Source organism: Ahaetulla prasina, chromosome 16 (assembly GCF_028640845.1).
Source record: "Ahaetulla prasina isolate Xishuangbanna chromosome 16, ASM2864084v1, whole genome shotgun sequence".
Taxonomy (NCBI): domain Eukaryota; kingdom Metazoa; phylum Chordata; class Lepidosauria; order Squamata; family Colubridae; genus Ahaetulla; species Ahaetulla prasina.
The window spans coordinates 3,474,464-3,501,281 of NC_080554.1; the positions used below are offsets into that span (position 1 = coordinate 3,474,464).

Below are 26,818 nucleotides of genomic sequence, written 5' to 3' on the forward strand. Positions count from 1 at the left end.
AGATGGAATTGCACAAAGGAGAAGGGGACGGCAGAGGGATGAGATGGTTAGATAGGGTCATCAAGGCAACGAACATGGATTTCGGCAGAGTCTAGGAGATAGTGGAGGATGGGGAGAGAGGGGCTGTGGTCCATGAGGTCATGAAGAGTCGGGCACAACTTAGTAAATGAACAACAATCCCGAGACAGAAACGGTTGTGACAAGACCAAAGCTATTCTTACTTCTATATAGGCCAAACCGGTTACAACGCCCTTCACCAGCTCAACGGGAAGAGTTATCCAGTTATCCGGTCCCTTCCAAGGCATCGAGGAAGTCAGGCAGACCTGATTTATTTTACAGATTCGGAAGTCCTGTCGGATTTTTCCACGCGGCATAGCATTGGGGTGTGAAATTGTAATGACGGGGCCATCTGCCTTAATCTCCACGTTACCAATTGAGCTTTGCTTTCCATGCGTTTCCCCCCGTTCGGGAGCGATTAGTTGCTCTCCCGAGCCAATTTTATCTGTTCCTCTTCCTCTCCCTGTCCCACATCTCTCCGAGCCGAAGACAGATTCAGTTCGGAAGACAGGATAAAACAGCTGGAGAACAGCAACAGAGGCCTAATTCAATAGCCCAAATACCTGGGCCATTTACAGAAGCAAAAAAATCCGACTCTTAATACCGGAGGCCAGCCAGGGCGAATAATTTTCATCGTGTGTTTTAAGTCGTCGTCATTGTGTGTTTAAGAATCCATCCTTCCATTAAGGAAGGCGAGACAAGCCGGGGAGGGGGGGGAGGAGCGGGAGAGGGGCAACCAAAGGAAGATATTAGAGGGCAGAACTCTGTGTGACAATGTGGGCCGTCTTAAATCTCCCCGGCTAATCTATTCCTTCTTCTGTTTATGGCGGAGGAAGTAGCTGACTTAATGACGACAGAGTAGCTTGCTTTGTGTTTGCAAAATGGAGACGATTTACTAGGCCGTAAAGCAAGATCCAGTTCAGTATCTGTGGAACAGATGGCGCGTGACCTGCGAGTATTTTTTCGCCCAGGGGAGGCCCATTTGAGGACGGGGGGGTGGGGGGGGGGGAGACCAGCTTCTTCAACAAAGCTGTGGTTTTCCAGATGTTCATAAGTAGGACTATGGTAACCACCACCACCACCCCGTCGATCAGACCGACAACAGAACAAGAGCGTTGGACGGGGCCATGGAGGTCCTCTAGTCCACCCCCCCTGCTCCGACAGGAGACTCCGTGCCATTTCAGACAAACTCTTCTTGAAGAAAAAAAAAAAAAGAACAACTCCACAACTTCTGGAGGCAAGTCGTTCCACTGGTTCACGGTCCTCACCGTTTAAGGAATTTCTCCTTCGTTCTAGGTTGCTTCTTTTCCTTGGTTTAGTTTGGCTGGCTGAAGTTCTCTTCCTCTTCCCGTCAGCAGGCTCCAGGTTGCTCAGCTCTGGTTTATTACGATTATTTATTTTATTTTTATCGATGAAATTTGGTTGTCACCCATCTCGCCCTGAAGCGACTCCGGTGCAGATATTGGAAGACTGCTATCCTGTCTCCCCTGGTCCTTCTCTTCACTAGACCAGCCATGCCAATTACTGGCAACTGTTCATCGTCTGTTATATAGTCTCCAGTTCCCTCTAATCATCTTAGTTGCTACTTGCAGCTCCAGATATTCTCTTCGACCTGTTCAACTTTTTCTTCTTCCAAGAGTGCGCCCAGCTCCCCCAGTTCCCACCTTCCAACCCCCAGTTCCCACCGAAACCCTCTTGCCTGCTTATCGTCCCTCTTGGCCTTCCGGTATGTCTCCGAATGGCACTCATCCTTTCTCTCTTCCTTTCTCTCTCTCTCTCTCTCTTGGCGGAGGCTCCAGAGGGGAGGAGATCGCGGAAGAAGATCCCCAGATCGACATCGCGACCGTCCAGGACATGCTGAGCAGCCATCACTACAAGTCGTTCAAAGTCAGCATGATCCACAGACTGCGCTTCACCACGGACGTTCAGTTAGGTAAATCGGTTTGTGCGCGTTCCATGCCTTTCCCCCCGCCCGCGGCCCTTTTTAACCTCTCCGGCTGCGTCCGGCGTCCTTCAGTGACATAATCCGAGGACCGACCAAATTCCCAGAGATCTGGGACTTTGGATCTTCAATAAACTTGGCCGAAAGAGGGCAACGATAGGACACTGCAATTAAAAATATCCCAGGGCTGTCATGGTTAAGTCATCAGGCTAGAAACTGGGAGGCCAAGAGTTCTAGTCCCGCCTTGAGCACAAAGGCAGCTGCGGGCGGGGAGGGGGAAACGACACCTTGGGCCAGCCACTCTCTCTCAGCCCTAGGAAGGTAGCAATGGCAAACCACTTCTGGAAAACCTTGGCAAGGAAACTGCAGGGAGTCTTTGAGAATCGACACACGACTGGAGCAGAACTCCATCCAAGGGAGACAAATTGTTCCTGCTGCTCTTTTCCAGATTCATGTTAGTTTCAGAAAAGAGGCTTCTTGTCTCATTTTGTACTGAAATTGGGCCTCCATATTGAGGGCAGCTGTTTGAACACACAAACAGGCGGAGGAGGTGGAAGAAGAAAGAGACAGACAGACAGACAGACAGACAGACAGACAGACAGACAGACAGACAGACAGACAGACGAAGGAAGGAAAGGAAGGAAGGAAGGAAGGAAGGAAGGAAGGAAGGAAAGGAAGGAAGGAAGAGAGAGAAAGAAAGGCAGCCTGATTTGTGCATGAATCTGAATGAGGGCGCGGAGGCATTTGAGCGAGATAAGATTTCTTTGTAAAATAGAGGTTGCTCTTTCCCAAAGTTGGGAAAATATAAACTGTGGCCCTTTCGTTTAGGGAGAGACTGTGTCTTTTGTGTAAGAGACCCGGATGTGAAATATATTTCCTGAAAAGTTAAAGCCACAAAGAGGTTTTCCGTTCTCCTCTTTTTTGGTTTTGTTGTCCATCGTTGTTTATTTTCCTTTTGTGCAGAGTTTTCATTTTGCCTTCTTTTCCTTTCCCTCTTTTTTTCTTCTCCTTCTCCCTCTCTCTTTTCCTTCCCTTCCCTTTCTTCTCTTTTTTTTCCTTTTTCTCATTTTTTCCTCCCCTTTCTTTCGCTTTCCTTCCTCTGCCTCTTGTTTTCCTTTCTTCTCTCTTCCGTCCCTTTCCTTTTTCCCTTTCCTCATCCCTTCCCTTCCCTTCTCTCTCCCCCCCTCTCCCCTCCCCTCCTTGCATTGTCTTGTTAAGGAAGGATTTATATACTGGAGTTGATGGAGGGCAGCTTTCGGCTGTGTTTTCTGCTCTTGAGCAAACCATCTTGGGGTGATCGTTTCCTTCCAGGGAAATTTGACTCACTCGTATCTGGAATCTGTCAAGAAATAAGAGCTTGAAAAGGTCATGACAGATCACCAAAGACAAATGCTTAACCCAGCTCGTCTCTCTGTCTAGAAACAAATAGCTTTCACTTGTACCGAAGTGAGGAAATAAACCTGCTGGATTTGGGGAAGAGCTGCTCCACGTCTCTCTGTAAAATTTTATTTACGTTTGTTTGTTTTTAATTTGCATTTATATCCCGCCCGTCTCTGAAGACTCAGGGCGGCTTACACTGTGTCAAGCAATAGTCTTCATCCATTTGTATATTATATACAAAGTCAACTTATTGCCCCCCAACAATCTGGGTCCTCATTTTACCTACCTTATAAAGGATGGAAGGCTGAGTCAACCTTGGGCCTGGTGGGACTAGAACCTGCAGTAATTGCAAGCAGCTGCTGTTAATAACAGACTGTCTTACCAGTCTGAGCCACCAGAGGCCCGTAACGTTAAACGTTAAGTTTATCATCCTCATACGAAGTTTTTGTTGTTGTTTTTTTTAAAGGGTAGCGCTCGGAGACTTATATAGTGCTTTAACAGCACACTCTGGGTGTTTTACAATGTCGTCATATGGCGGAGGCCCCCACCCCAAACAATCTGGGCCCTCATTTTACCAACCTCAGAAGAATGGAAGGCAGTGGTGGAATTCAAATTTTTTTTTTACTACTGGTTCTGTGGGCGTGGCTTGGTGGGCGTGCGTAGGCTTGGTGGGCGTGGCAGGGGAAGGATACTGCAAAATCCCCATTCCCAACCCACTCCTGGGGGGAAGGATATTGCAGAATCTCCATTCCCTCCTCACTCCTGGGGGAAGGATACTGCAAAATCCCCATTCCCACCCCACTCCTGGGGGGGGAGGGATATTGCAGAATCCCCATTCCCTCCCCACTCCTAGGGAAGGATACTGCAAAATCCCCATTCCCACCCCACTCCTGGGAGGAAGGATACTGCAGAATCTCCATTCCCTCCTCACTCCTGGGGGGAAGGATACTGCAAAATCCCCATTCCCTCCCCACTCCTGGGGAAAGGATATTGCAGAATCTCCATTCCCTCCCCACTCTGGGACCAGCCAGAGGTGGTATTTGCCAGCTTCTCCGAACTACTCAAAATTTCCGCTACCGGTTCTCCGGAACCTGTCAGAACCCTGCTGGATTTCACCCCTGATGGAAGGCTGAGTCAACCTTGAGCCGGTCAGGATCGAACCTCCAGGCTGTGGAGCCTTCAATGCTGCATTCTAACCACTGAGTCACCGGGACTCCTGATCCTGGGGACATTGTGGAGGTCTGAAAGAAGGGAAGGGAAGCCCAGGTAGAAAATAGCAGTGAGTTAATGGAGGCGAAACCCTCCGTTGGAGTGCAGACACTTCTCAGCTGAGAGGAGGGCTCAAGCAAGAAATCAGGTTGGACTACATAAACCCAAGAAGGCTTGATACGAAACACACACACACACACACACACACAGACCCCAGAAATGCCTTATAACCTTATCTGGTCCTTCCCAGGTAAAAGCTGCCAGTCTGGGGAAATTCCTGCATAGTAGGCAGAAAGCAATAAAGTAGCAATAGAATATTTGAACATCATCCTTGATGTTCTCTGAACTTGGTTAGCACTGACAACGTTACCTAGTTCAGTAAAGAAACGTCTGCAAGAAAACAACCAAGTTCAGACAGCACCAAGGAGTCCACAAGGATAAAGGGATTAGTTTGAATTCTATGCGTTTGGGTCTGGTTGTTCATGCGTCTTAAATCAGTGAACGAATACGTTGGGAAGTGCCCAGTTAAGCAGGGAACTAGCCTTGAATCCGCAAGAGATCCAGGACTACCCACCCTTAATCTCTGCTTTATCAATCTGTTCCCAAAGGAAGGGAAGCAGTCTAGGAAGATTCCTGCATTAGAGGCAGCAAGCAATAAAGTAGTTAGCTTGTGCCTTACAGATGTGGATTCGATTGCTTGCAGCCGACAATCCCAGAACTTAAGAATAGCATCTCAGCTCGGGCTCGGCCTGCAAAACATCGTAAAGCATCATTCCGAATGTGCGTTTTCAAGGTGCGACAACAGGCAGCAAACATTCGAGTGTGTGTGTGTGTGTCGCGGGGGAGGAGGAGAAACGACAGGCAGCCCATCTCACAAAGGATGCACCATCGGGCCAAAACCGGTGCGCCCGCGATGGGCCGATAGGGGCCGTAATAGATGGGAGCGGCGCACCTCCATCGTTTGCCGATAAAAATAATAGAAAGTTTCAAGTGCTTTCCAGGTGATAAAAGACGAAGGCGGGATGGGAAGAGGGGGCCGACGGGCTCCCACCAAGACGGTTCCCCCACCCGGCCAGCCTCGGCCTCCTTTTGTGTGTGCGTGCGCACACACACACACACTCCTGAGCCAAGGAGCCTCCCGTAGCAAAAGATTGATGCCACGAGAAGTGACCTTGGCATGGAGTAGCAGTTGGTGATGTATGTATGAGCATCTCGCAGCTAAATGGGCCCAGGTTTCTACTGCTAATATACATGGAAGCCCAGAACTACACTCTGGATGGCAATAAATCAACAGCCACTTTGGGTGTCATTTCTGGTTTATATTCTACTATTGTTCTATCACTTTAATTCATGTCACTATCATCTGTTCATCTGGAAGAGTTTTATATAATTTTCCACTGGAGCTACCTGACAAACCCGATCAAATTAACACGGGCGCATTAAACAGGGTTGACTCCGCCGCGGCGCACGTTCGAGAAGGCGCCTGAAAATGAAATGTGCATTTTTGTTTTCTTTCTCTCTCTCTCTCTCTCTCTCTCTCTCTCTCTCTCTCTCTCTCTTTCTTTTTTGGTTTGGATTGGTTTTGTTTTCCAAGATCAAAAGAAAAGAACAAAACCCCGCCAAGCGTTATTTGTCCTTGTTTATCGTAACCTATCGAAGGGATAACCCAGAGGGAAGGATCTGGTTGATTTGCATGATAAAGAGATCAGAGTGTCTTCGGTCTTGTTTGTTTGTTTGTTTGTTTCTAATCAACCTTATTTTGTGCTGCTTGTGGATTAAAAAAACAAACAAACAAGGATTTTGAAGACCGAACAACCGCTGCTGGTCCTATTTTTTTTGCAAGGAAGGGATGTAGATTTTGAGCTACTCATGATGAGGCTGCCCGGAGTGAAAATTTGCAACAAAAGAAGACCCTTTTCCTAATGAAGGATCTAATGCTCTCCTGTTATTTTCACACTCCTGGCATGCTTTGGGGGCTCTTGACGTGATGGGTAATTGGAAGACGGTCCTTGGCGAGGGAGGGCCAGGCCCCGGTGACAAATCGTGCGGCTTGATTAATTGAAATGTGCTTCTCTGGTGGCGGAGTCTATGGTCAGCTTCCAAATGAGAGTTACGCTACATTTGGCACTTGCAGGAGCTAAGGTTAAGACAACAGGGGCGTAAGTTCCCCTTCCCCTCCTTTCCTCCCTTCCAATGTCAACCCAGCACTTGGACAGTGCAACAGACAAGAGAAGCAACCAAAAAGAGGAACACTTGTAGTCCAGGGGTCCTCAGTGGTCTCTGAGCTTGGCTACCGAACTTGGTGACCTCATCAGTGTTAGAAGGGAGAGGGGGTTGCCAGGAGGAGGAGAAGAAGGAGAAGAAGGAAGGAGGAGGAGGAGAAAGAAGAAGAAGGAAGAAGAAGAGGAAGAAGAAGAAGAAAGAAGAAGAGGAGGAGGAGGAGGAGGAGAAAGAAGAAGGAAGAAAAAGAGGAGGAGGAGAAAGAAGAAGGAAGAAGAAGAGGAGGAGGGGGAGGAGGAAGAAGAAGGAAGAAGAGGAGGAGGAGGAGGAGGAAGAAAAGAAGAAGGAAGAGGAAGAGAAGACAACTTTGGAGTCCTTAGTGCTCTCTGAGCTTCATTGACTTCTTGCAGATATTTCAGTACCTAACTAGGTATCATCACCAGTGGTAGAAGGAAGAGGGGTTTGCAGAGAGGAGGAGGAGAACTGCGGGATCTTTGGTGCTCTCTGAGCTTCGTTGACTTCTTGCAGACATTCATTAGCCAGCTAGGTAACATCATCACCAGGGTTAGAAGGAAGAGGGATTTGCAAAGAGGAGCGGGAGGAGAACCATGAGGTCCTTAGACCTCTCAGATGTTTCATTACCCAACTAGGTAACATCAGTGTTAGAAGGAAGAGGGGTTTTGTTCTGTCTCCTTCCCCACTTCGGATTAACGAGCTGGCCTTCAGCCAGTGGATTCACGGCTCTTATCAGTCCTGGCAGAGAAATCGCAGCTGCCTGGCAAAGTTCAAACAAATGACTCACGTAGCAAGACTTTCAGCTCTTTTTGAAACAGATCAGCTAAACTTTGCTTCCCGTGGAGTGAGAACAGTCCCAAAGCTCCTTATATATCCTGTGGGGTGGGGCTCCTGCCCACCCTTCCTTTTGATGATGCCGCCTCTCTAATCTTCTGAAGCGTGGGTCAATCCAAGCTTGATTATTATTATTATCAGCTGGGTCTGAAGGCGTAGCCTGGGGAAGGGAGGAATCAGGGGATGACGGCCTCATTACGTCCTCCCGACTGGTCTGGTTCTGGCTCCTGGAGCCAGGCCAAAGGAATCGGTGCTCCCGAGGTAAGCCTTACCAGCCCTTCCCCCTCACTCTCGGAGTCACTTTCGGGAATGGGTCCAGGTTCGGGGGCTGGAGTCACAACAGGTTTGCAGAGAGGAGGAGGAGAACCGCGGGGTCCTTGGTGCCCTCTGAGCTTGGTTGTTTTCTTTCTGACGTTTCCCGCTCTTTAGAGAATAATTCTCCAATGTCTTCTTGATAGCGAGCTAATCTGTAGTTCGGTGTTTTCTGCTGTTAGGTTCCAAATGTGTTTCCCTCCCCATTATGGGCATACCCGACACAGCTATTGGCTATTTAGAGAAGAACGAAAAGCTACAGCCTTCTCTCCTAAAATGTGGAGTGCTCCCTCCAGGATACTTCTCACTTCCAGCTTGATTTCAGGCTTCTACAAGTGGCTTTAAATAAGATTTGCTGCCGTTTCTGATCTTTTGCCAGGTGTGAATGGACAATTGGACGGATGTTACACACGCACACATATACACACCCCGTAGCTGAAACCTTATTGAAACCTTCATTTATTTATCTGTTTCGAACACGTTTCTCTTTGGAGGCCCGAAAACGAGCAACAAAACGGAACCCGTTTACTAACGAACGTCCTTCAGATGGATCTTCTAATCGCCCCCCACCCCGCAATATCGATTTCCAATTTTAAATAAAAACAGCTCCTTTCTTGGTTTTCCTCCGACTTTCTCTAGCCACGAAAGCTTCGGATCGAGACGAAGGGAAGCGGAGAGTTTCTGCCAGCACGAGACCCCTCTGATGCAAAACCTCCTTTTCTCCCCACGGGGTTTCACGATATTTTTTTGTGGGGGGGGGTCGCCATCAATTTGGCAAAATGGGCCACGGGGAGGGGAGGGGAAGGAAAATAAAGAGGGACGCCTTAGCCCTTTCTGACTTCTGGGGGGGGGGTTGCCCATAAAGGATTCCCCCCCTTCTAAAACGTAACGGTTAAGGTGCTCCTTGCACCTATGTGCTAGCCCTTCCCGACTCTAGGGGGCTCATCTCCGTTTCAAAACCGAAGAGCCAGCGCTGTCCGAAGACGTCTCTGTGGTCACGTGGCCGGCATGACTCAACGCCAAAGGCGCACAAAACGCTCTTTCCTTCCCACCGAAGGTGGTCCCTATTTTTTTTCTCCTTGCATTTTTTTTTTTTACATGCTTTCGAACGTAAGAGGAAAAAATAAATCGAGGGGAAAAAACATTTTGACTCTAAACAAAGAAACCGCCTTGTGCTGCTGTTTTTTTAAATACTCTTGATTCCTTTCGCCTATTCCGGGGCTGACCTTGACCTGTAACTCATGACCTAAAAAAATGTAATTACTTTTAAGTCTTTTCCCCGCTCGGCTGCCATGATGAAAAAGTGGAGAGAGAGAGAGGTCTGGTCACTCATGTCAGCAGAGAAACCTTGTCGTTGTAACTTAAGCAATGCGATGCCGCCCGCTGCCGTAGCAAGGTTGTTGCTGTGGAGGGGAGGGTTGTGTTGGAGGGGAGGGGAGGGGAGGGGGTCCTTACCATAATAGGATCTGTAATAAATTACACAGCCTCTTGGGGAGTAAATTAACTTCTCAGGTTGCTCTCCGGGTAGGTTGGAATAGTAGAAGGAAGGTTCTTCTTTCTCCTCCCGTTTGCTGCTCTTCCTCTTCCTCCTCCTCTTCTTCTTCTCCTTCTCCTCCTAGTCCTCTTTCTCCCTTTCCCTCTTCCTCTCTTCTTCTGCCTCTTGCTCCTCCTCCTTTCTTCTCTTCTCCATCTCTTCTTCTTCCTCTTCTTTCCCTTTTTCCTCCTCCTCCTTCCTCTTCCTCCTGTTCTTCCTCTTCCTTGTCCCCTTTGCCACCCATTCCTCCTCCTCCTCTATCATCTCCTCCTCCTCTTCTTCTGCTTCTTCTCCACCTCCTTCTCCTTCTTTCTTCCTCCTTCCCTTCTTTCTCTTCCTATCCTCCTCCTCCTCTCTAATAATCATTTCTTCTTCTCCTCCTCCTTCTTCTTTCCCTCTCTCCTCCTCCTCCTTCTTCCTCCTGTTCTTCCTCTTCCTTGTCCTCTTTTCCACCTATTCCTCCTCCTCCTCCTCTTCTTCTGCTTCTCCTCCTCCTTTCCTCCTCCTCCTCCTCTTCTTTCTCCTCCTCTCCTCCTCCTCCTCTATCGTCATCTTTTTTTCTCCTCCTCCTCCTTCTTCTTTCCCTCTCTCCTCCTCCTCCTTCTTCCTCCTGTTCTTCCTCTTCCTTGTCCTCTTTTCCACCTATTCCTCCTCCTCCTCCTCTTCTTCTGCTTCTCCTCCTCCTTTCCTCCTCCTCCTCCTCTTCTTTCTCCTCCTCTCCTCCTCCTCCTCTATCGTCATCTTTTTTTTTTCTCCTCCTCCTCCTTTTCTTCTTTCCCTTTCTCCTCCTCCTCCTCCTATTCCCAGCATAAATACACATATAATGTTAGTGGTCATTAACATCTCTCTACTATTAATGGTGTGATATATTGCCACACTCAAAGACACGGGGGGAGGTCATTCCATGTGCTTCTTCCATGCCTTAGCATGAAGTTTCCCTTCCTCCCTTGACTGACCTTCTCTGGGTCTTCAGGTATTTCCGGTGACAAGGTGGAGATAGATCCTGTGACCAATCAGAAAGCCAGTACCAAGTTCTGGATTAAGCAGAAGCCGATCTCCATCGATTCGGAGCTCCTGTGCACTTGCGACCTTGCTGAAGAGAAGAGCCCAAGTAAGCCACCTATCTTGTCTTTCGGGTGCCCTCCTCTGTGGCTCCCCTTGTCTCTTTCCCATAAGGAACCAAGGGACAGCTGGGCGTATCCTCCAAGTCTCTCTTACGCCACCTGAACCTTGCTTGTCGGAGTCAGCCTTGATAAGAGCTCGCTGGTATCTAAACCAGCTTCCCCAACTGACCTCTTTTTTTTTCTCCTCCTCCTCCTTTTCTTCTTTCCCTTTCTCCTCCTCCTCCTCCTATTCCCAGCATAAATACACATATAATGTTAGTGGTCATTAACATCTCTCTACTATTAATGGTGTGATATATTGCCACACTCAAAGACACGGGGGGAGGTCATTCCATGTGCTTCTTCCATGCCTTAGCATGAAGTTTCCCTTCCTCCCTTGACTGACCTTCTCTGGGTCTTCAGGTATTTCCGGTGACAAGGTGGAGATAGATCCTGTGACCAATCAGAAAGCCAGCACCAAGTTCTGGATTAAGCAGAAGCCGATCTCCATCGATTCGGAGCTCCTGTGCACTTGTGACCTTGCTGAAGAGAAGAGCCCAAGTAAGCCACCTATCTTGTCTTTCGGGTGCCCTCCTCCGTGGCTCCCCTTGTCTCTTTCCCATAAGGAACCAAGGGACAGCTGGGCGTATCCTCCAAGTCTCTCTTACGCCACCTGAACCTTGCTTGTCGGAGTCAGCCTTGATAAGAGCTCGCTGGTATCTAAACCGGCTTCCCCAACTGACCTCTTTTTTTTTCTCCTCCTCCTCCTTTTCTTCTTTCCCTTTCTCCTCCTCCTCCTCCTATTCCCAGCATAAATACACATATAATGTTAGTGGTCATTAACATCTCTCTACTATTAATGGTGTGATATATTGCCACACTCAAAGACACGGGGAGGTCATTCCATGTCTTCTTCCATGCCTTAGCATGAAGTTTCCCTTCCTCCCTTGACTGACCTTCTCTGGGTCTTCAGGTATTTCCGGTGACAAGGTGGAGATAGATCCTGTGACCAATCAGAAAGCCAGCACCAAGTTCTGGATTAAGCAGAAGCCGATCTCCATCGATTCGGAGCTCCTGTGCACTTGTGACCTTGCTGAAGAGAAGAGCCCAAGTAAGCCACCTATCTTGTCTTTCGGGTGCCCTCCTCCGTGGCTCCCCTTGTCTCTTTCCCATAAGGAACCAAGGGACAGCTGGGCGTATCCTCCAAGTCTCTCTTACGCCACCTGAACCTTGCTTGTCGGAGTCAGCCTTGATAAGAGCTCGCTGGTATCTAAACCGGCTTCCCCAACTTTTTTTTTTTTTTTTTTTGTTTACATTTATACCCCGCCCTTCTCCGAAGACTCAGGGCAGCTTACAATGTATAAGGCAATAGTCTCATTCTATTTGTATAAATAGGAGGAGGCGGAAGAAGAGAAGAAGAAAGAGGAGGAGGAGAAGAAGAAGGAGGAATAGGAGGAGGAGGAAGAAGAGGAAGAGGACAAAGAAGAGAAGAGCAGGGGGAGCAGGAAGAGACAATCGCCGGCAGCCATAATTATGGCAGATGCCAGCAGCAGATTCCTGTTCTATACTTTCTGAAGCGTATCGCCTGCTTCAAAGGTTAAGAGGAATCTCCGAGGGATTCGGAGCCAACCGTGTAGGTTGCACGTGACTTGAGAGATCCACCTGAGCCCCAGCCAGAAGGACCAAGAGCACACCTGTCAAGTTCCTTGTGGGAATTAAGTTAGAAATCCTTCCTTGGCACAATATAGTCCCTGTACCAAATAGGAGAACTGCTCCTTTCGGATATCTTTCGCTTTTCTTTTCTCCCACAATAGCTGAGTTATGATGATCACCTTCTTCTTCTTCTTCTTCTTCTTCTTCTTCTTCTTCTTCTTCTTCTTCTCCTCCTCCTCCTCCTCCTCCTCCTCCTCCTCCTCCTCCTCCTCCTCCTTCACCACTCCTTCTCTTTATAATTCCTTCTCCTTCATGTAATTCCTTCTTCTTTGCCATATAATTCCTTCTGCTCCTTCTCCTCCTTCCATGGTCACTTCACAAATGTTTGTAAGTCCAAGACTATTACTACTATCTTTCTTCTTCTTCTTCTTCTCCTCCTCCTCCTCCTCTTCCTCCTCCTCCTCCCTTCTCCTTCACCACCACTTCCCCCCCTCCTTCTCTTTATAATTCCTTCTCCTTCATATAATTCCCTCTTCTTTGCCATATAATTCCTTCTGCTCCTTCCATGGTCACTACACAAATGGTTGTAAGTCCAAAACTATTACTACTATCTTTCCTCCTCCTTCTCCTTCCCCTTTCCTTATCTCCTCCCCCTTCCCTTCTCCTCCTCCTCTTCCTCCTCCTCCTCTTCTTCTTCTTCTTCCTCTTCCTCCTCCTCTTTTCTTCTTCTTCCTCTTCTTCTTTTCTTCCTCCTCCTTCTCCTCCTCCTTTCCTCCTCCTCCTCTTCTTTCTTTTCCTCTCCTCCTCCTCCATCTCTTCTCCTTCTCCCTCTCCCTCCCATCTGGCTGATCCTCCCAGGACGGACCTGGCTCAAACTCGAACCCCATGGATCTTTTCCTTCCACGAGTTGCTTTTGAACTTGGCCGGAGGGAAGGGATGTTCCTGTTTTTGAGGCCGATGAAGGAATGCCTCTCTCTCTCTCCCTCTTTCTCTCTTTCTCTCTCTCTCTCTCTTCCTCAGCCCGCCTGGCGATCTTATCAGCCAAGTGATCGATGTTTGCCTCAGAGTTTACATCAAAAATTATTCCCGGGGTCTTCCTTCGAAAATGAATTATGGCAGAAGGAGTGAGGCCGAGGAGGGGAGATAAAGGCTTTTCGGAGTTCTGCAATATATTTTGCTTCCCCGCTTTTATCTCTTGTAACACCACCGTCCTCCCCTCTCGGCTTTCCCTCACACATGCACACACACACAGCCCAAAAGTGTCACAAACAGATGGCTGGGCCCTTCCACACCCCCACGGAGACCCACACCTTTTGCTCTTTTGTTAAAAAAAAAAACCAGGCGCCTTCTTCTCAAGGTACGAAGTCGCCAGGCTGAAAATCAACTCGTTCCCTTAGCCTGCTCAGCCCGTGAACTACACAAGAAAAGGTTTTGCAAATCTCTTTTATTTTTCTTCTTCTTCTTCTTCTTCTTCTCCAAATTAGGGCATCCCTAATTTTGATCACGTGACCCTAGGGATGCATAAGTCATTTTGTTCCAGGGCTGTTGTAACTTTCATCGGTCGCTAAACGAGGATTACCTGTATATGGTAGCCATCCTTATCTGGAGTCTGTGACCATATCGAGGGTCTCACATGAGAAAATATTTCTCAGCGTTGCCACTAAACATCCTTCTTAAATATTGCATATCCCTTTATTTAAAACATACGTTGTGCCATTGAGCCAAATGTCTCTCTCCCTCCCACCCTCCCTTTCTTTCTTTCTTTCCTTTCTCTCTCCTTCTTTCTTCCTTTTTCTTTTTCTTTCTTTCTTTGTCTCTCTCACCCTCCCTTCCTTTCTTCCTTCTTTCTCTCTCTTCCTTTCTTTTTCTTTCTTTTTAATCTTTCTCTCTTTTGTCCTTTCTCTTTTTTTCCTCTCTTTCTTCCTTTTTCTTTCTTTCTCTCTGTCTCCCTCGCTTCCTTTCTTCCTTTTTCTCTTTTTTCTTTCTCTCTCTTCCTTTTTCTTTTTAATCTTTCTCTCCTTTCTTTTTCTTCTCTTTCTTCATCTTTCTTTCTTTCTTTCTCTGTCTCTGTCTCCCTTCCTTCTTTCCTTTTTCTTTCTTTTTTTCTTTCTCTCTCTCTCTCCCTTTTTCTTTCTTTTTTAATCTTTCCCTCCTTTCTCTTTTTCTTCTCTCTTTCTCTCTCTCTCTCTCTCTGTCTTGCTCTTTAGTTTCTCTTTTCTGATGCATTGGCTGTTGCTAATGAGGGGGCCCTCTGGATCAAGAAAAATGCAGTTTATAAACAAAGCAAAGATGTTGAAATTACTTGAAAGAGCAGTAGCATATATCATAAGATGTGGGCGCGGCGGGGGGGGGGGCGGGAAATAAACACACGTGGTAGGACCTCATTCTGAAATTCATTGTTTCAAAAGAGGTTTCATCTTCTGCCGGTTAATGCTCAACTTCAAAGCCACCCCAAAGAAAGTAGCCGGCAATGGTTTCAGAATTATACTTTTCCTCAATATCGCTCCGGGTATAGCAATACCTCTTTGACTTATATACCGCTTCACAGCGCTTTTACAGCCCTCCCTAAACGATTTACAGAGTCAGCATATTGCCCCCCCAACAATCTGGGTCCTCGCTTTACCGACCTCGGAAGGACGGAAGGCTGAGTCAGCCTTGAGCCGGTCAGGATCGAACTGCTGACGGTGGGCAGAGTTTGCCTGCAATACTACATTCTAACCACTGAGCCACCACGGCTCGGTATAGTTGGTCCTCAACTTACAGCCATTTGCTTAGTGACCGTTTGAAGTTACGGCGGCAACGAAAAATGTGACTTACCACCATTTTTCACACTTACGACCAACTTACGACCATTTTTCACATTTACGACCTTTGCAGCATCTCCCATGATCACGGGATCCAGATTGGGACGCTTGGCACAACCAGCATGCATTTATGATGGTTGCCCCCTCCTAGGGTCATGTGATCACCATTTGCGGTGATCCTTCCCAGCCGGCTTCCGACAAACAACGTCAACGGGGGAAGCCGGATTCGTTTAACAACCCCATGATTCACTTTAAGAACTGCACAGTGGCCCAAAAAAAAAAAAAAAGACTGTAAAATGGGGCACCACTCAACTGAACAACTGTTTTACTGAGCAGTTGAAAATTTGGCAGTTCGTCCACAGTGGTCGTAAGTCAAGAACTACCTGCACACCAGAATCTAGTCCACTCAAGTTCAATACTCAATTGGCACCAGGTAAGAGTCAGTGGAATTCAGGAGGAGTTTGGACCATTTGTGAGAACGCAATGATTCTAAGCTGCTAACGTGCTTAACTCCGCCCTCCCAGCTCTGCCGGCTCTTCTCCTACACAATCGGTTCGGACCGATGCCAAAACCGCTTACGAACGGCCAGAGGCTTGTAAAAAACTCCAGTATCCCTTCTCCTCTTCGAAGGGCGTCTTTCAAACCAGCCTCTGCTTTGCCGATTTTGAATCTTGGGGGGTGGGGGAGGAGAGAAAGCCTCTTGTTGTTAAGAAGGAAGATTTAAGCCTTCATAAAATCAGCTGCCATTTTTATAGCCCCCAGAAAGAGGCCCTGCGTCTCAATTAAGAACACATAATACAAAGTCTTAAGGAAGCCACATAATAAGCTTAATGTGATTATATCCCCCGGCAAAGCATAATTTGAAGGAAATCAAATTATTTTCTCTTCATATTTCGTTAACATTATTGGCGGGGGAAATGAAAACAGGTCGGGAACCGGTTCCAAATCCCGCCGTCCACCCTAGAGCAGTTCCACGAAAGAGAACCGGCCCCAGGGTCAGTCCGAAAGGACTTCGCGTCAACTTCCACCCCCGTTAGCGTCCGTATCTTCCTGGCTAAACGTTCAAAGAAACCACGGAACAAGGCATCGTTTTCCTTTTAACAAAGACCCAAACCCCTCGATCCTGGAGCGGCTTGTTTCTGATCAAAGCCAACGTGGTCCTCAGGACGTGACATCCCATCAAAACATAAAAGAGAGCGATGTTATGACATCACATCAGGCTTCTCTCTAGATCAGCACTTTTCCTTCCCCCGCCCCAGTGTGTGCCTGCCAGATGTGCGGGGGGGAAAGTTGCAACATCTGGAAGGCTCAGCCAGCCCGAGGAAGAAGTCTTGACCTTCGTGTTGGGAAGGTGGAGAGCTGGGAGGGGTGGGGGTGGTCTGGACTCTGCTTCCCGCAGATGTTTTTCGGGCGGCCCAGAGCAGATGTGGAAAGGCGTGATTTTAATTGTGATTTCCCAGGAACGGGCACCCCTTGTAGCACACCATTCAACGACCCTGGTTCCCCAGGTGGCAGGTAGCATCCAAGATAACTTAGCTCTCACCCGACCGAACTGTTAAAATACTAAACCTGTAAACAAGCAACGGAGTTATGGGGTGAAGCTCCTTTGGCCAGCAGGCCTCCTCCGTAGTTGAGTCTTCTCCTTCCCCTTCTCTCTCTCTTTCTTCCTCCTCTGTTTTCATCTTCTTTTTTCCTCTTCTTCCTCTTTCTTTTTCCTCCTCCTCCTCCTCCTTCATCTTCTTCCTTCTACTCCTTTTTCCCCCTCCTCCTCCTCCTCCTCCTCTTCCTGTTTTCTTCCTCCCTTTTCCTAGTCTTCCTCTTCCCTCTTCCCTCCTCCTCCGTTCTTCTTCTCCTTCTCTTCTTCCTCCTCCTCTTCATCTTCCTCATTGCCTTCCTCCATTTTGTTCTTCCTCTTCCCTCCTCCTTCTCCTCCTTCTCCTCCTTTTCTTCCTCCTCTTCTTCCTCTTCATCTACCTCCTCCCATCTTTTTTCCCTTTCTCCTCCTCTTCCTCGTCCTCCTTTTCTTCCTCTTCTTTTCCCTCCTCCTTTTCTTCTTCCTCCTCTTCTTCCTCCTCCCATCTTTTTCTCTTCCTCCCCCTCTTCTTCCTCTTCTTTTTCTCCTCCTCCTCTTCTTCCTCCTCCATCTTTTTTCCCTTCCTCTTTCTCCTCCTCCTCCTCCTCCTCTTCTTCCTCTTCTTTTTCTCCTCCTCCTCTTCTTCCTCCTCCATCTTTTTTCCCTTCCTCTTCCTCCTCCTCCTCCTCCTTTTCTTCCTCTTCTTTTTCCTCCTCCTCCTCTTCTTCCTCCTCCATCTTTTTTCCATTCCTCTTCCTCCTCCTCCTCCTTTTCCTCTTCTTCATCTTTTTTCTCTTCCTCCTCTTCTTCTTCCTCTTCCTCCTCCTCTTCTTCCTCCTCCATCTTTTTTTCCCTTCTTCTTCCTTTTCCTCCTCCTCTTTTTCTTCCTCTTCCTCCTCCTCTTCTTCCTCCTCCATCTTTTTTTCCCCTTCCTCCTCCTCCTCCTCCTCCTCCAGTCATTTTAACTGCCAGTCTGGTGGCTCTTGGGTGCGAAGGTTTCCTCTCGATTCCCATTCCATTGTTGTGCCGGGGCTTAACAGAATGTTAACCTGGTAATAGGCAGAGGCCTTTCCCATTATGAGCTTCGCTATTGAGCGGTTCTGCATGGCTAGTTAAAAGAGGAGAGCCAGAAGATTAATGAAAGCTGCCTAAAGCCAGAGGATGAAGGAGCAACTCTTCCCCCGAAGAAGGCATATTAGTGCCGAAGCAGAGGGCTGCTTCCCCCCACCCCACCCCACCCGCTTATTCCCCCTACACACAAACACACACACACACATTTTTTCCTCTACCTTGCAACCTTTGAACCCCCTTTCGCTTCAAGAGCTGCCAACGGAATCCGACGGTTTGATAGATGCGGCTTCATGGGTCAGCCTTCTTTCCCACTGAATTCGCCCTGAAAAATAAAATTAAAAAAAAACAACAACAACCACCCTACACACACAAACACACACACGCCAACAACAACTTTCTCCTGCGTGGCTCGGGCTGGGTTTGTGATAGCCTCGCAAAAAAGTCCTTGATGTGATTCGTTTGCTTCTGGGGTGATATAACACAACGGACTTTTAAAGCCAAAAGTTCGCAATGGGGGATTGTGATCCGATCGGAGTTTTAAGAGTTGGCTTAGCTCTGCGGACGTCGTAACGATGTGCTAAATTTGTACGTCTGTCTGCCCCGACACTTAACAATTCCGGGCGACTCGCAACAACCGACAGTAAAACCCCTTAAAAAGAAAAAGAAAAAGAAAAAAGTCACAATCTTTTGTGTTCATCTACGAGAAGGAAATATTTGTAATTCAGGGTTGAATTGTGGGCTCCTTGGTGCTTTTCTGAGCTTGACTGTTTTCTTGAAGACGTTTCATTACCAAAGTAGATAACATCATCAGTATTAGAAGGGAGCAGGGTTTGAAGAGAGGAGGAGGAGGAGGAAAAGGAGGAGGAGGAGGAAGGGAACAGGGTCCTTGGTGCTTTCTGAACCTGGAGGTTGTCTTGCAGGCGTTTCATGACCCAACTAGGGAACATCAGCAGTTCTAGAAGAGGATGGGGTTTGAGGAGAAGAGGAGGACTGTGGGCTCCTTTAGTGCTCTCTGAACTGGGTGGTTTGTCTTGCAGGCGTTTCATGACCCAACTAGGGAACATTGTCAGTGTTATAGTACGGAACGGGCTTTGCTCTCTTTTTAAAGAGATTAAACTCGAGGCGATGGTTTTCAAACGTTCACTCCTCGGGATAAAATGCTCTCTTGCCAGTTTCCATCACCGTCACTGCCAGCTCTTGTTGAAAGCGGAGAAGAATCGAGCATAAAAGAATAGACCCCCCCACCCCCACCTCACCCACCTCGTTGCAAAGGGGGTTTTGGGGCAGCTTCTATCATTAGAAAGCAGGTCCTTCGATGCACGTCCTTCATTTAAGATCACGAACTGGGCTACCAGGGCCTTGACGCTGGTCATTGCATTCCTCCTTCTCTTATCCCAGCGATTACCAGTGAGGGTGCCTCCCCCGCCCCCTCCTCAATCGGTCCGGTCTGGGTTTGAGAAGGAAATGTGGGTTTTTTTCCCTTATTTACTTTATTACAGTGATTTATATCCTGCCATTTCTCCCGGGGAAGGAGAAAAAAAAAAAACCCAACCAAAAACACTTTCCAGTTAGCCGGGGCCCCGTCTTACAAAATCTATAAACAGATGGCCTTAACCTTTGGCAAATCAGGTTAACAGTGTGGAGGAGTTGAGAAAGGGGTGGGTGGGTGGGGGAGAGATTACGAGGTTTGTCCGTAGTAAAATGGGAAGTTAGCAGAAACCCTCGAAACAATCCCAATGAATAGAATAGAATAGAATAGAATAGAATAGAATAGAATAGAATAGAATAGAATAGAATAGAATAGAATAGAATAGAATAGAATAGAATAGAATTCTTTATTGGCCAAGTGTGATTGGACACACCAGGAATTTGTCTTTGGTGCATATGCTCTCAATGTACATAAAAAGACAAGATACATTCATCAAGAATCATAGAATAGAATAGAATGGAATGGAATGGAATGGAATAGAATAGATAATGTGGAATGGAATGGAATAGAATAGAATAGAATAGAATAGAATAGAATAGAATAGAATAGAATAGAATAGAATAGAATAGAATAGAATAGAATTCTTTATTGGCCAAGTGTGATTAGACACACAAGGAATTTGTCTTTGGTGCATATGCTCTCAGTGTACATAAAAGACAAGATACCTTCATTAAGAATCATAGAATAGAATAGAATAGAATAGAATAGAATAGAATAGAATAGAATAGAATAGAATAGAATAGAATAGAATAGAATTCTTTATTGGCCAAGTGTGATTGGACACACCAGGAATTTGTCTTTGGTGCATATGCTCTCAATGTACATAAAAAGACAAGATACATTCATCAAGAATCATAGAATGGAATGGAATGGAATGGAATGGAATGGAATGGAATAGAATAGATAATGTGGAATGGAATAGAATAGAATAGAATAGAATAGAATAGAATAGAATAGAATAGAATAGAATAGAATAGAATAGAATAGAATTCTTTATTGGCCAAGTGTGATTAGACACACAAGGAATTTGTCTTTGGTGCATACGCTCTCAGTGTACATAAAAGAAGAGATACCTTCATCAAGAATCATAGAATAGAATAGAATAGAATAGAATAGAATAGAATAGAATAGAATAGAATAGAATAGAATAGAATAGAATTCTTTATTGGCCAATTGTGATTGGACACACAAGGAATTTGTCTTTGGTGCATATGCTCTCAGTGTACATAAAAGACAAGATATATTCATCAAGAATCATAAGGTACAACATTTAATGATAGTCACAGGGTGCAAATAAGCAATCCGGAAACAATATCAATATAATCTTAATGTGGCAGAAATAAAAAAAAATAGAAATATGCCCGCCTGTTCACCTGCCCCATCTGACCTCTATGCTTTTTCCAATTCTCTCTTTTTCCAAGTTCCCCCACTTGTAAAAATGGAACCATGATATGATTGTCTCGGCCCAAATGCGGATACAAATCTGTCATCCTCCTTCTGAGATTCTCTGTTTGATGCCTTGATTGACAGCCTCTCCGAAGGAGATTAGTAATAGGTTAAATAGTAAGATCCATCATTAGTTGCCATAAGAAATTGACAATGAAGAAGGTATCTTTTCTTTTATGTACACCGAGAGCGTATGCACCAAAGACAAATTCCTTGTGTGTCCAATCACACTTGGCCAATAAAGAATTCTATTCTATTCTATTCTATTCTATTCTATTCTATTCTATTCTATTCTATGATTCTTGACAAATGTATCTTTTCTTTTATGTACATTGAGAGCATATGCACCAAAGACAAATTCCTTGTGTGTCTAATCACACTTGCCCAATAAAGAATTCTATTCTATTCTATTCTATTCTATTCTATTCTATTCTATTCTATTCTATTCTATTGATTCTTGACGAATGTATTTGTCCTTTTATGTACACTGAGAGCATATGCACCCAAGACAAATTCCTTGTGTGTCCAATCACACTTGGCCAATAAAAAATTCTATTCTATTCTATTCTATTCTATTCTATTCTATTCTATTCTATTCTATTCTATTCTATTCTACTCTTATTCTATTCTACAAGGGATTGATCATTGCTTTGCACTCGGCCATGGCTACAGCTAGTCCTTGGCTTACGGCCAACATTCCTGTGGGTAAGCAAGACATTTGCTAAGGGAGTGTTTGGTGGGTTTTTTTGCCCCATCTTACAACCTTACTTGCCACCGTGGCTAAGTGAATCACCGCAGCTAAGCAAGCAACAGGGTTGTAAGCGAACTTGGCTTCCACATTGACCCCCGCTTGTCAGAAGGCTGCAAAGGGGTGATCCCCACCACAAAGAAGAGGGGGGGGTGTCCACCTATTCTCCAAAGCCCCTGAAGGCAGGACAAGAAGCAACGGATGGAAACTCATCCAGGAGAGAAGCAACTTAGCACTAAGGAGAAATTTCCCGACAGTTAGAACAATTCATCGGTGGGACAACTGTCCACCAGCAGTCATATGTTGCTCCAATCCCTGGAGGTTTTCCAGACGAGACTGGACAGCCATTTGTCCGGAACGGTATAGAGTCTTCTGCTTGAGCTAGGGGTTGGGCTAGAAGACCTCTAAGGTCCCTTCCAACTCTTGTCATTCTGTTATTACTTAATTGGTTTCAAAGTCTTGACGCCATCCAAAGACTCTCTCTTTCCGACAGTCCTCTTCGCTTCGTCCCTTCTTCGCTCGCCCTCCTCCCCTCCCCCCCCTCCACCCATTTAATTACGCCGCCCAATTAAAACCTCCTTGCCGTGTTCGGATTCTTCTCGGACTTGAGTGGGTCTGACATTTACAAGACTCGGCTCTCAAGCAGACAATGGCGTGATTGATGAGGTGCAGACGGCCGGGAGAAGACGTAAGCGGTCCTCTCTCTCTCTCTCTCTCTCTCTCTCTCTCTCTCTCTTTCGCAACGGTGGGAAGGATGCGGAGTGCAATTTGGTTTATTTATTATCTCTTCCAAAACATGGAAGGGAAGCAGGGCGCTTACGGGGGAGATGCAGCTCATAAACGGACAAGATCTCTAGCGGGTTAGCCCCTGTCGTATTTTCGAGACCTCTAACGTCACAAAAAAAAATAAATAAGATACCTTGAAAAGCTCTCGTTAAGGATTTCCCCTGCCCGCAAAATCAACATTTCTTGGACCTTAGGTAGGGAAGCGTGCAGGAGGTTGTAGGTTTGCAACCCCAAAAGAAACTTACACCTACGATAAGAGAGAATAACACACAGCTTTAAATTGGAAGGGCTGCCCCAAAGAAAGGTGGGGGTCCACCTATTCTCCAAAGCACCTGAGGGCAGGACAAGAAGCAACAGATGGAAACTAATCAGGGAGAGAAGCAACCTAGAAATAAGGAGAAATTTCCTGACAGTTAGAACAATTAATCAGTGGAACAGCTTGCCACCGGAAGTTGTGGATGCTCCATCAATGGAAGGATTTACAAGAGATTGGAGAACTATTTGTCTGAAATGGGTGTAGCAGGGAGTTGGAACCGTGTCCCAGGTTAATTTGTTCCCTTTTGTGTTCTTCTGACAAGCAAAAGTGCCATGAGGCAGCCACTTAACGACCGTGTGACTAACTTAATTATTATTAAGTTAGGACACAATTATTAAGTTAGGACACAATTATTATTATTTACGACACAATCAGTCCTAAACAAACGTAGTTTATTAGAACAGCTGAGAATTACTTCATTCCCAGGTTAGTCCAAATTAAGTCCAAAACAAAGTCCTTCAGAAAAAGTCCTTCGGCCTCATCACAAACCTTTGTCTTCTTTGGCACCCTGCCAAAGGCTTTTCTTGGCAAAGCCCCACAAAGTTCAGAAACAAGAGACACCGACTAGAAACCAATGTAGCTATGTTGCTTTCCTACAAAGAGCCCAAGAGCCATTGCTGCTCTTTTAAGCCTTATGGGAGGGGCCAATCATCTCCTGGCCTTACTCCCGAGTCATCCCTTTTGCTTTAGCTGCTCTTCCCTTCTGGCAGCTTTTCACATGTGTGCACTAGGAATAGGCTCCTCCTGTTCCTCTGCCTCTCTGCTGTCCACCTCTGGAGGCTCCGGAGTCCGTGCATTGCTCCTAGATGGCCCTGGCTCCATCTCTGCCTCTGACACAGAGCCCTCCTCAGAGCCTTCCCCTGACTCCAGGACTGGCCCATGACCCTCCCCAGCCTCCTCACTGTCCGACTCCGCGGCCAGCTTTGCGGGCTGCTGGCGGACCACAACATCGAGGACTACCTCTATGTTATCAACACAAGCTTTTGCAAGACTTGTCAGGGCGGCTCAACCCATTTTACAGATAAACGAAGACCGGGGCAACCAAAGAGGGTCTTTTTCTCCTAGCTGATGTGAGATTCGAATCCTATTACAGTTCATTCCCTGAGTCACACCAGCGCTTGGAGCAATCAACCAATTTAATGGCAAAGCAATCCAATTAAGAAGATTAACACCCATACATTTCTATAGCGTTTCGCCGTTTGGCTGAAACCCTGAAATGTTCCGAACCTCATTATTGAATGCATTAAACCTGTTTCTTTCCCCACTAAAAAAAACAGGACAGCGCGTTCCCCCGTCCAATCTTCAGTGCTCAGGTGAATCCTTTCTCCATATTTTTGCCCGTGAAGTCGCAGAAAGTAGCGGTCTTCTAATCCAAAAAATCCCTTTTGGGCACCAGGGACCAGTTCCATGGAGAGAGGTTTTTCTGTGAACTGGGGTGGGGGGGCATGGTTTTGTGTGCTGCCTGCATCCTGTTCATACAATAGACACGTGATGGCGAAGCTAGGGCATGCGTGCCAGAATCGGAACGCAGAGCCCTCTCTGTGGGCACGCGCACCGGCCAGCTGGTTGCCGGAGCGCCAGAAAACAGCCCGAAAACGGCCCCCAAAATGCCCAAAAAACAGGCATGCGCGTGCAGGCTAGCTGGTCTTTGGGTTGCCGCAATGCACGGCCATTCCAGTTTGGGCACTCATTGCTGAAAAGGTTCGCCATCCATGCAATAGACGCTATCCCATGCCAGACAAATGGCAGCCCAATTTCTTTTTATATATATATATTAAAAAGTTTTTTATTTTCCATAATAATTCCCACAATTTGACCAGTGTACAGTACAATCACTTATCCAACAATCGATCCTATACTCAGATTATGCTCAGTCGGGCCTGCTCGGTCGCCACTCCCTTCCTTAATCCTTTCTACCCTTCTCATCCTTCTTCTACTTTCCCCACCATCCTCCTCCTCGCTTTCCTCGTTCCCTTCCTCCTTCCCACTTCTCACTTCCATCCTTTCTAACCATCTATCTTCCCCTCCTTCTTCTCCTCCTATCCTTTCTTCCCCCTCCCTTCTTTCCTAGCTACCTACCTACTTTCTTCCTTCTTTACTCCTCTTTCCTTCCCCTTTCCCTTCCGGAGTGGTTACCGAGCAGCCCCGACTTTACACCATTCCAACTTATTTAATTCTACCATTATTCCTGTACAATGGCAATCAATCAATTTATAATCTTCCCTTTCCCCCCATTTCCCTCCTCCTCCTCCTTCCCACTTCTCACTTCCATCCTTTCTAACCATCTATCTTCCCCTCCTTCTTCTCCTCCTATCCTTTCTTCCCCCTCCCTTCTTTCCTAGCTACCTACCTACTTTCTTCCTTCTTTACTCCTCTTTCCTTCCCCTTTCCCTTCCGGAGTGGTTACCGAGCAGCCCCGACTTTACACCATTCCAACTTATTTAATTCTACCATTATTCCTGTACAATGGCAATCAATCAATTTATAATCTTCCCCTTTCCCCCCCCCCCATTTCCCCTCCCTCCTCCTCCCCTTCCCGAGACTTCCCAGGGTATAGTAACTAACAAACATAATCTAAAATATAACATAAAACATATTCCATTTCACACCATCACACTATCAATTCCCTTCTTTCTTAAACTCTAATACATAGCGGCCCAATCTCTTTTTGAAAACGTCCTCCCACAATTTCTGGTGGCAAGCGGTTCCACCAGTTGATTCCCTCGACGTCAGGAAGTTCCTCCTTCCTTCTACCGTCTTTCCCCCGAAAAAAGGACCCTGTCTTATATTTTTCTGAACCCCAAAATAAGCGCTTGGCCTTATTTTCAGGGAGGTCTTATTATTTGGGGGCGCATGGAGCAAGAGGGGGCTCCTCTTGCCGTCTTACCTGATTTCCAGCTCTTATCTCCCTAACCCTAACCAGAGGAAATGGCGGGGACCAGCTGCCCATGCCTTTAAATATTTTCGGGGAAGGCTTATTTTCAGGGGAGGGGCTTATTTTAGCGCAATCAAAAACCTGATTGGGCTTATTATCCGGGGAGGTCTTATTTTCAGGGAAACAGCGTAGTTTGGGAGTCTTTGATTTGATTTGACTTCACTTTCTCCCGTAGAATTAGTCTTTGTCTAATTCTACAGGAGAGAATTGTCCCCTAAATTTCATTTGGCGATATACCTTTACAAGCGTGGCTCGCCTCCTCCTACACGACTCAGCCTGGTGGCCTTTGGAACTGACGGGAAGGAAGAATAACCGAATTGGAAGGGACCTTGGAGGTCTTCTAGTCCAACCCCCTGCTCAGGGAGGAAACCCTTGACCATTTCAGACAAATGGTCGTCCAATCTCTTCTTAAAAACTTCCAGCGTTGGAGAATTCACAACTTCTGGAGGCAAGGAGTTCCACTGATTATTCGTCCTCATTGTCAGGAAATTTCTCCTTAGTTCTAAATTGTTTCTCTCCTTGATGAGTTTCCACCCGTTGCTTCTTGTCCTGTCCTCAGGGGCTTTGGACAATAATTTGACTCCCTCTTTTCTTTGTGGCAACCCCTGAGATATTGGAAGACTGCTATCATATCACCTCTAGTCCTTCTTTTCATTAAACTAGACATACCCAATGTTTTTCAGTTCAAAACGAGGCTCCTGAAATTGCTAAAATCCCCAATCCAGCATCTCTGTTTAAGGACGGCCACCCGCGCTTCCCCGTCTAAAACGAAACAGCGGCTGCATGCGTGGAGAAAATCTCGTTGGCTTTGTAAGCTTTTATCCCAATTTGGCCGAAAAGTTTAAATAATCTCGGGTGTAAACCAACCACCACAAAGCCCAGCTTCTAGTAGATGCGCCGGAGACCACCCATCGCTCCCTCCGACAGGTGCGAGCGCGCCCGGCTAGCGAGAAGTGTCGCGCGTGATGGATGGAACCCACCGCCTCCTGTTAACTCTGGGCGCAATAAAGCGTTATTGACATCTCTTGATTTCGGTAACGGCCTCCGAAAAGGGCTGACGCTTCCAAAAGCTAAAAATAAGGATTTGAAATAAAGTCCCGCCATTCTGCTTCTGTCAGCTGCGAAACGCTCCAAGTGGGGAAAGGAGAGATAAATCATCCGGTTTTCCGAAGCCTCGAAGAGGGTCAGCTGTCAAAGCCAGACAGAGGCGCCCCTGTTAACAGCCTGCCTGGAACGGAAGGGCGGGTCAGGGGCTAGTCTCTCGAACACACCTGCCCAGTAGACTGCAGCCTCCTTTTGGGGGAGACCCCTCCCTCCCCTGGACTCAGCTGTGTCCACACTGTAGGGACGTAGTGGCTCAGTGGCTAAGACACTGAGCTTGTCGATGGAAA

General features: G+C 46.8%; 1 protein-coding gene across 8 annotated transcripts in view; it reads left to right on the forward strand.

The window, feature by feature from the left end:
• The window catches only part of MAPKAP1 (MAPK associated protein 1), a 128,380-nt gene that overhangs the window by 98,086 nt on the left and 3,476 nt on the right, over positions 1-26,818 (forward strand). For 6 of the 8 annotated variants that reach the window (XM_058159054.1, XM_058159052.1, XM_058159056.1 and 3 more), the window contains 2 exons: positions 1,844-1,990; positions 10,477-10,614. In XM_058159054.1, coding sequence (XP_058015037.1) covers positions 1,844-1,990; positions 10,477-10,614 — 285 coding nt within the window. The remainder of the gene's footprint in view (positions 1-1,843; positions 1,991-10,476; positions 10,615-26,818) is intronic. The other 2 variants (XM_058159059.1, XM_058159058.1) reach the window with 2 other exon arrangements.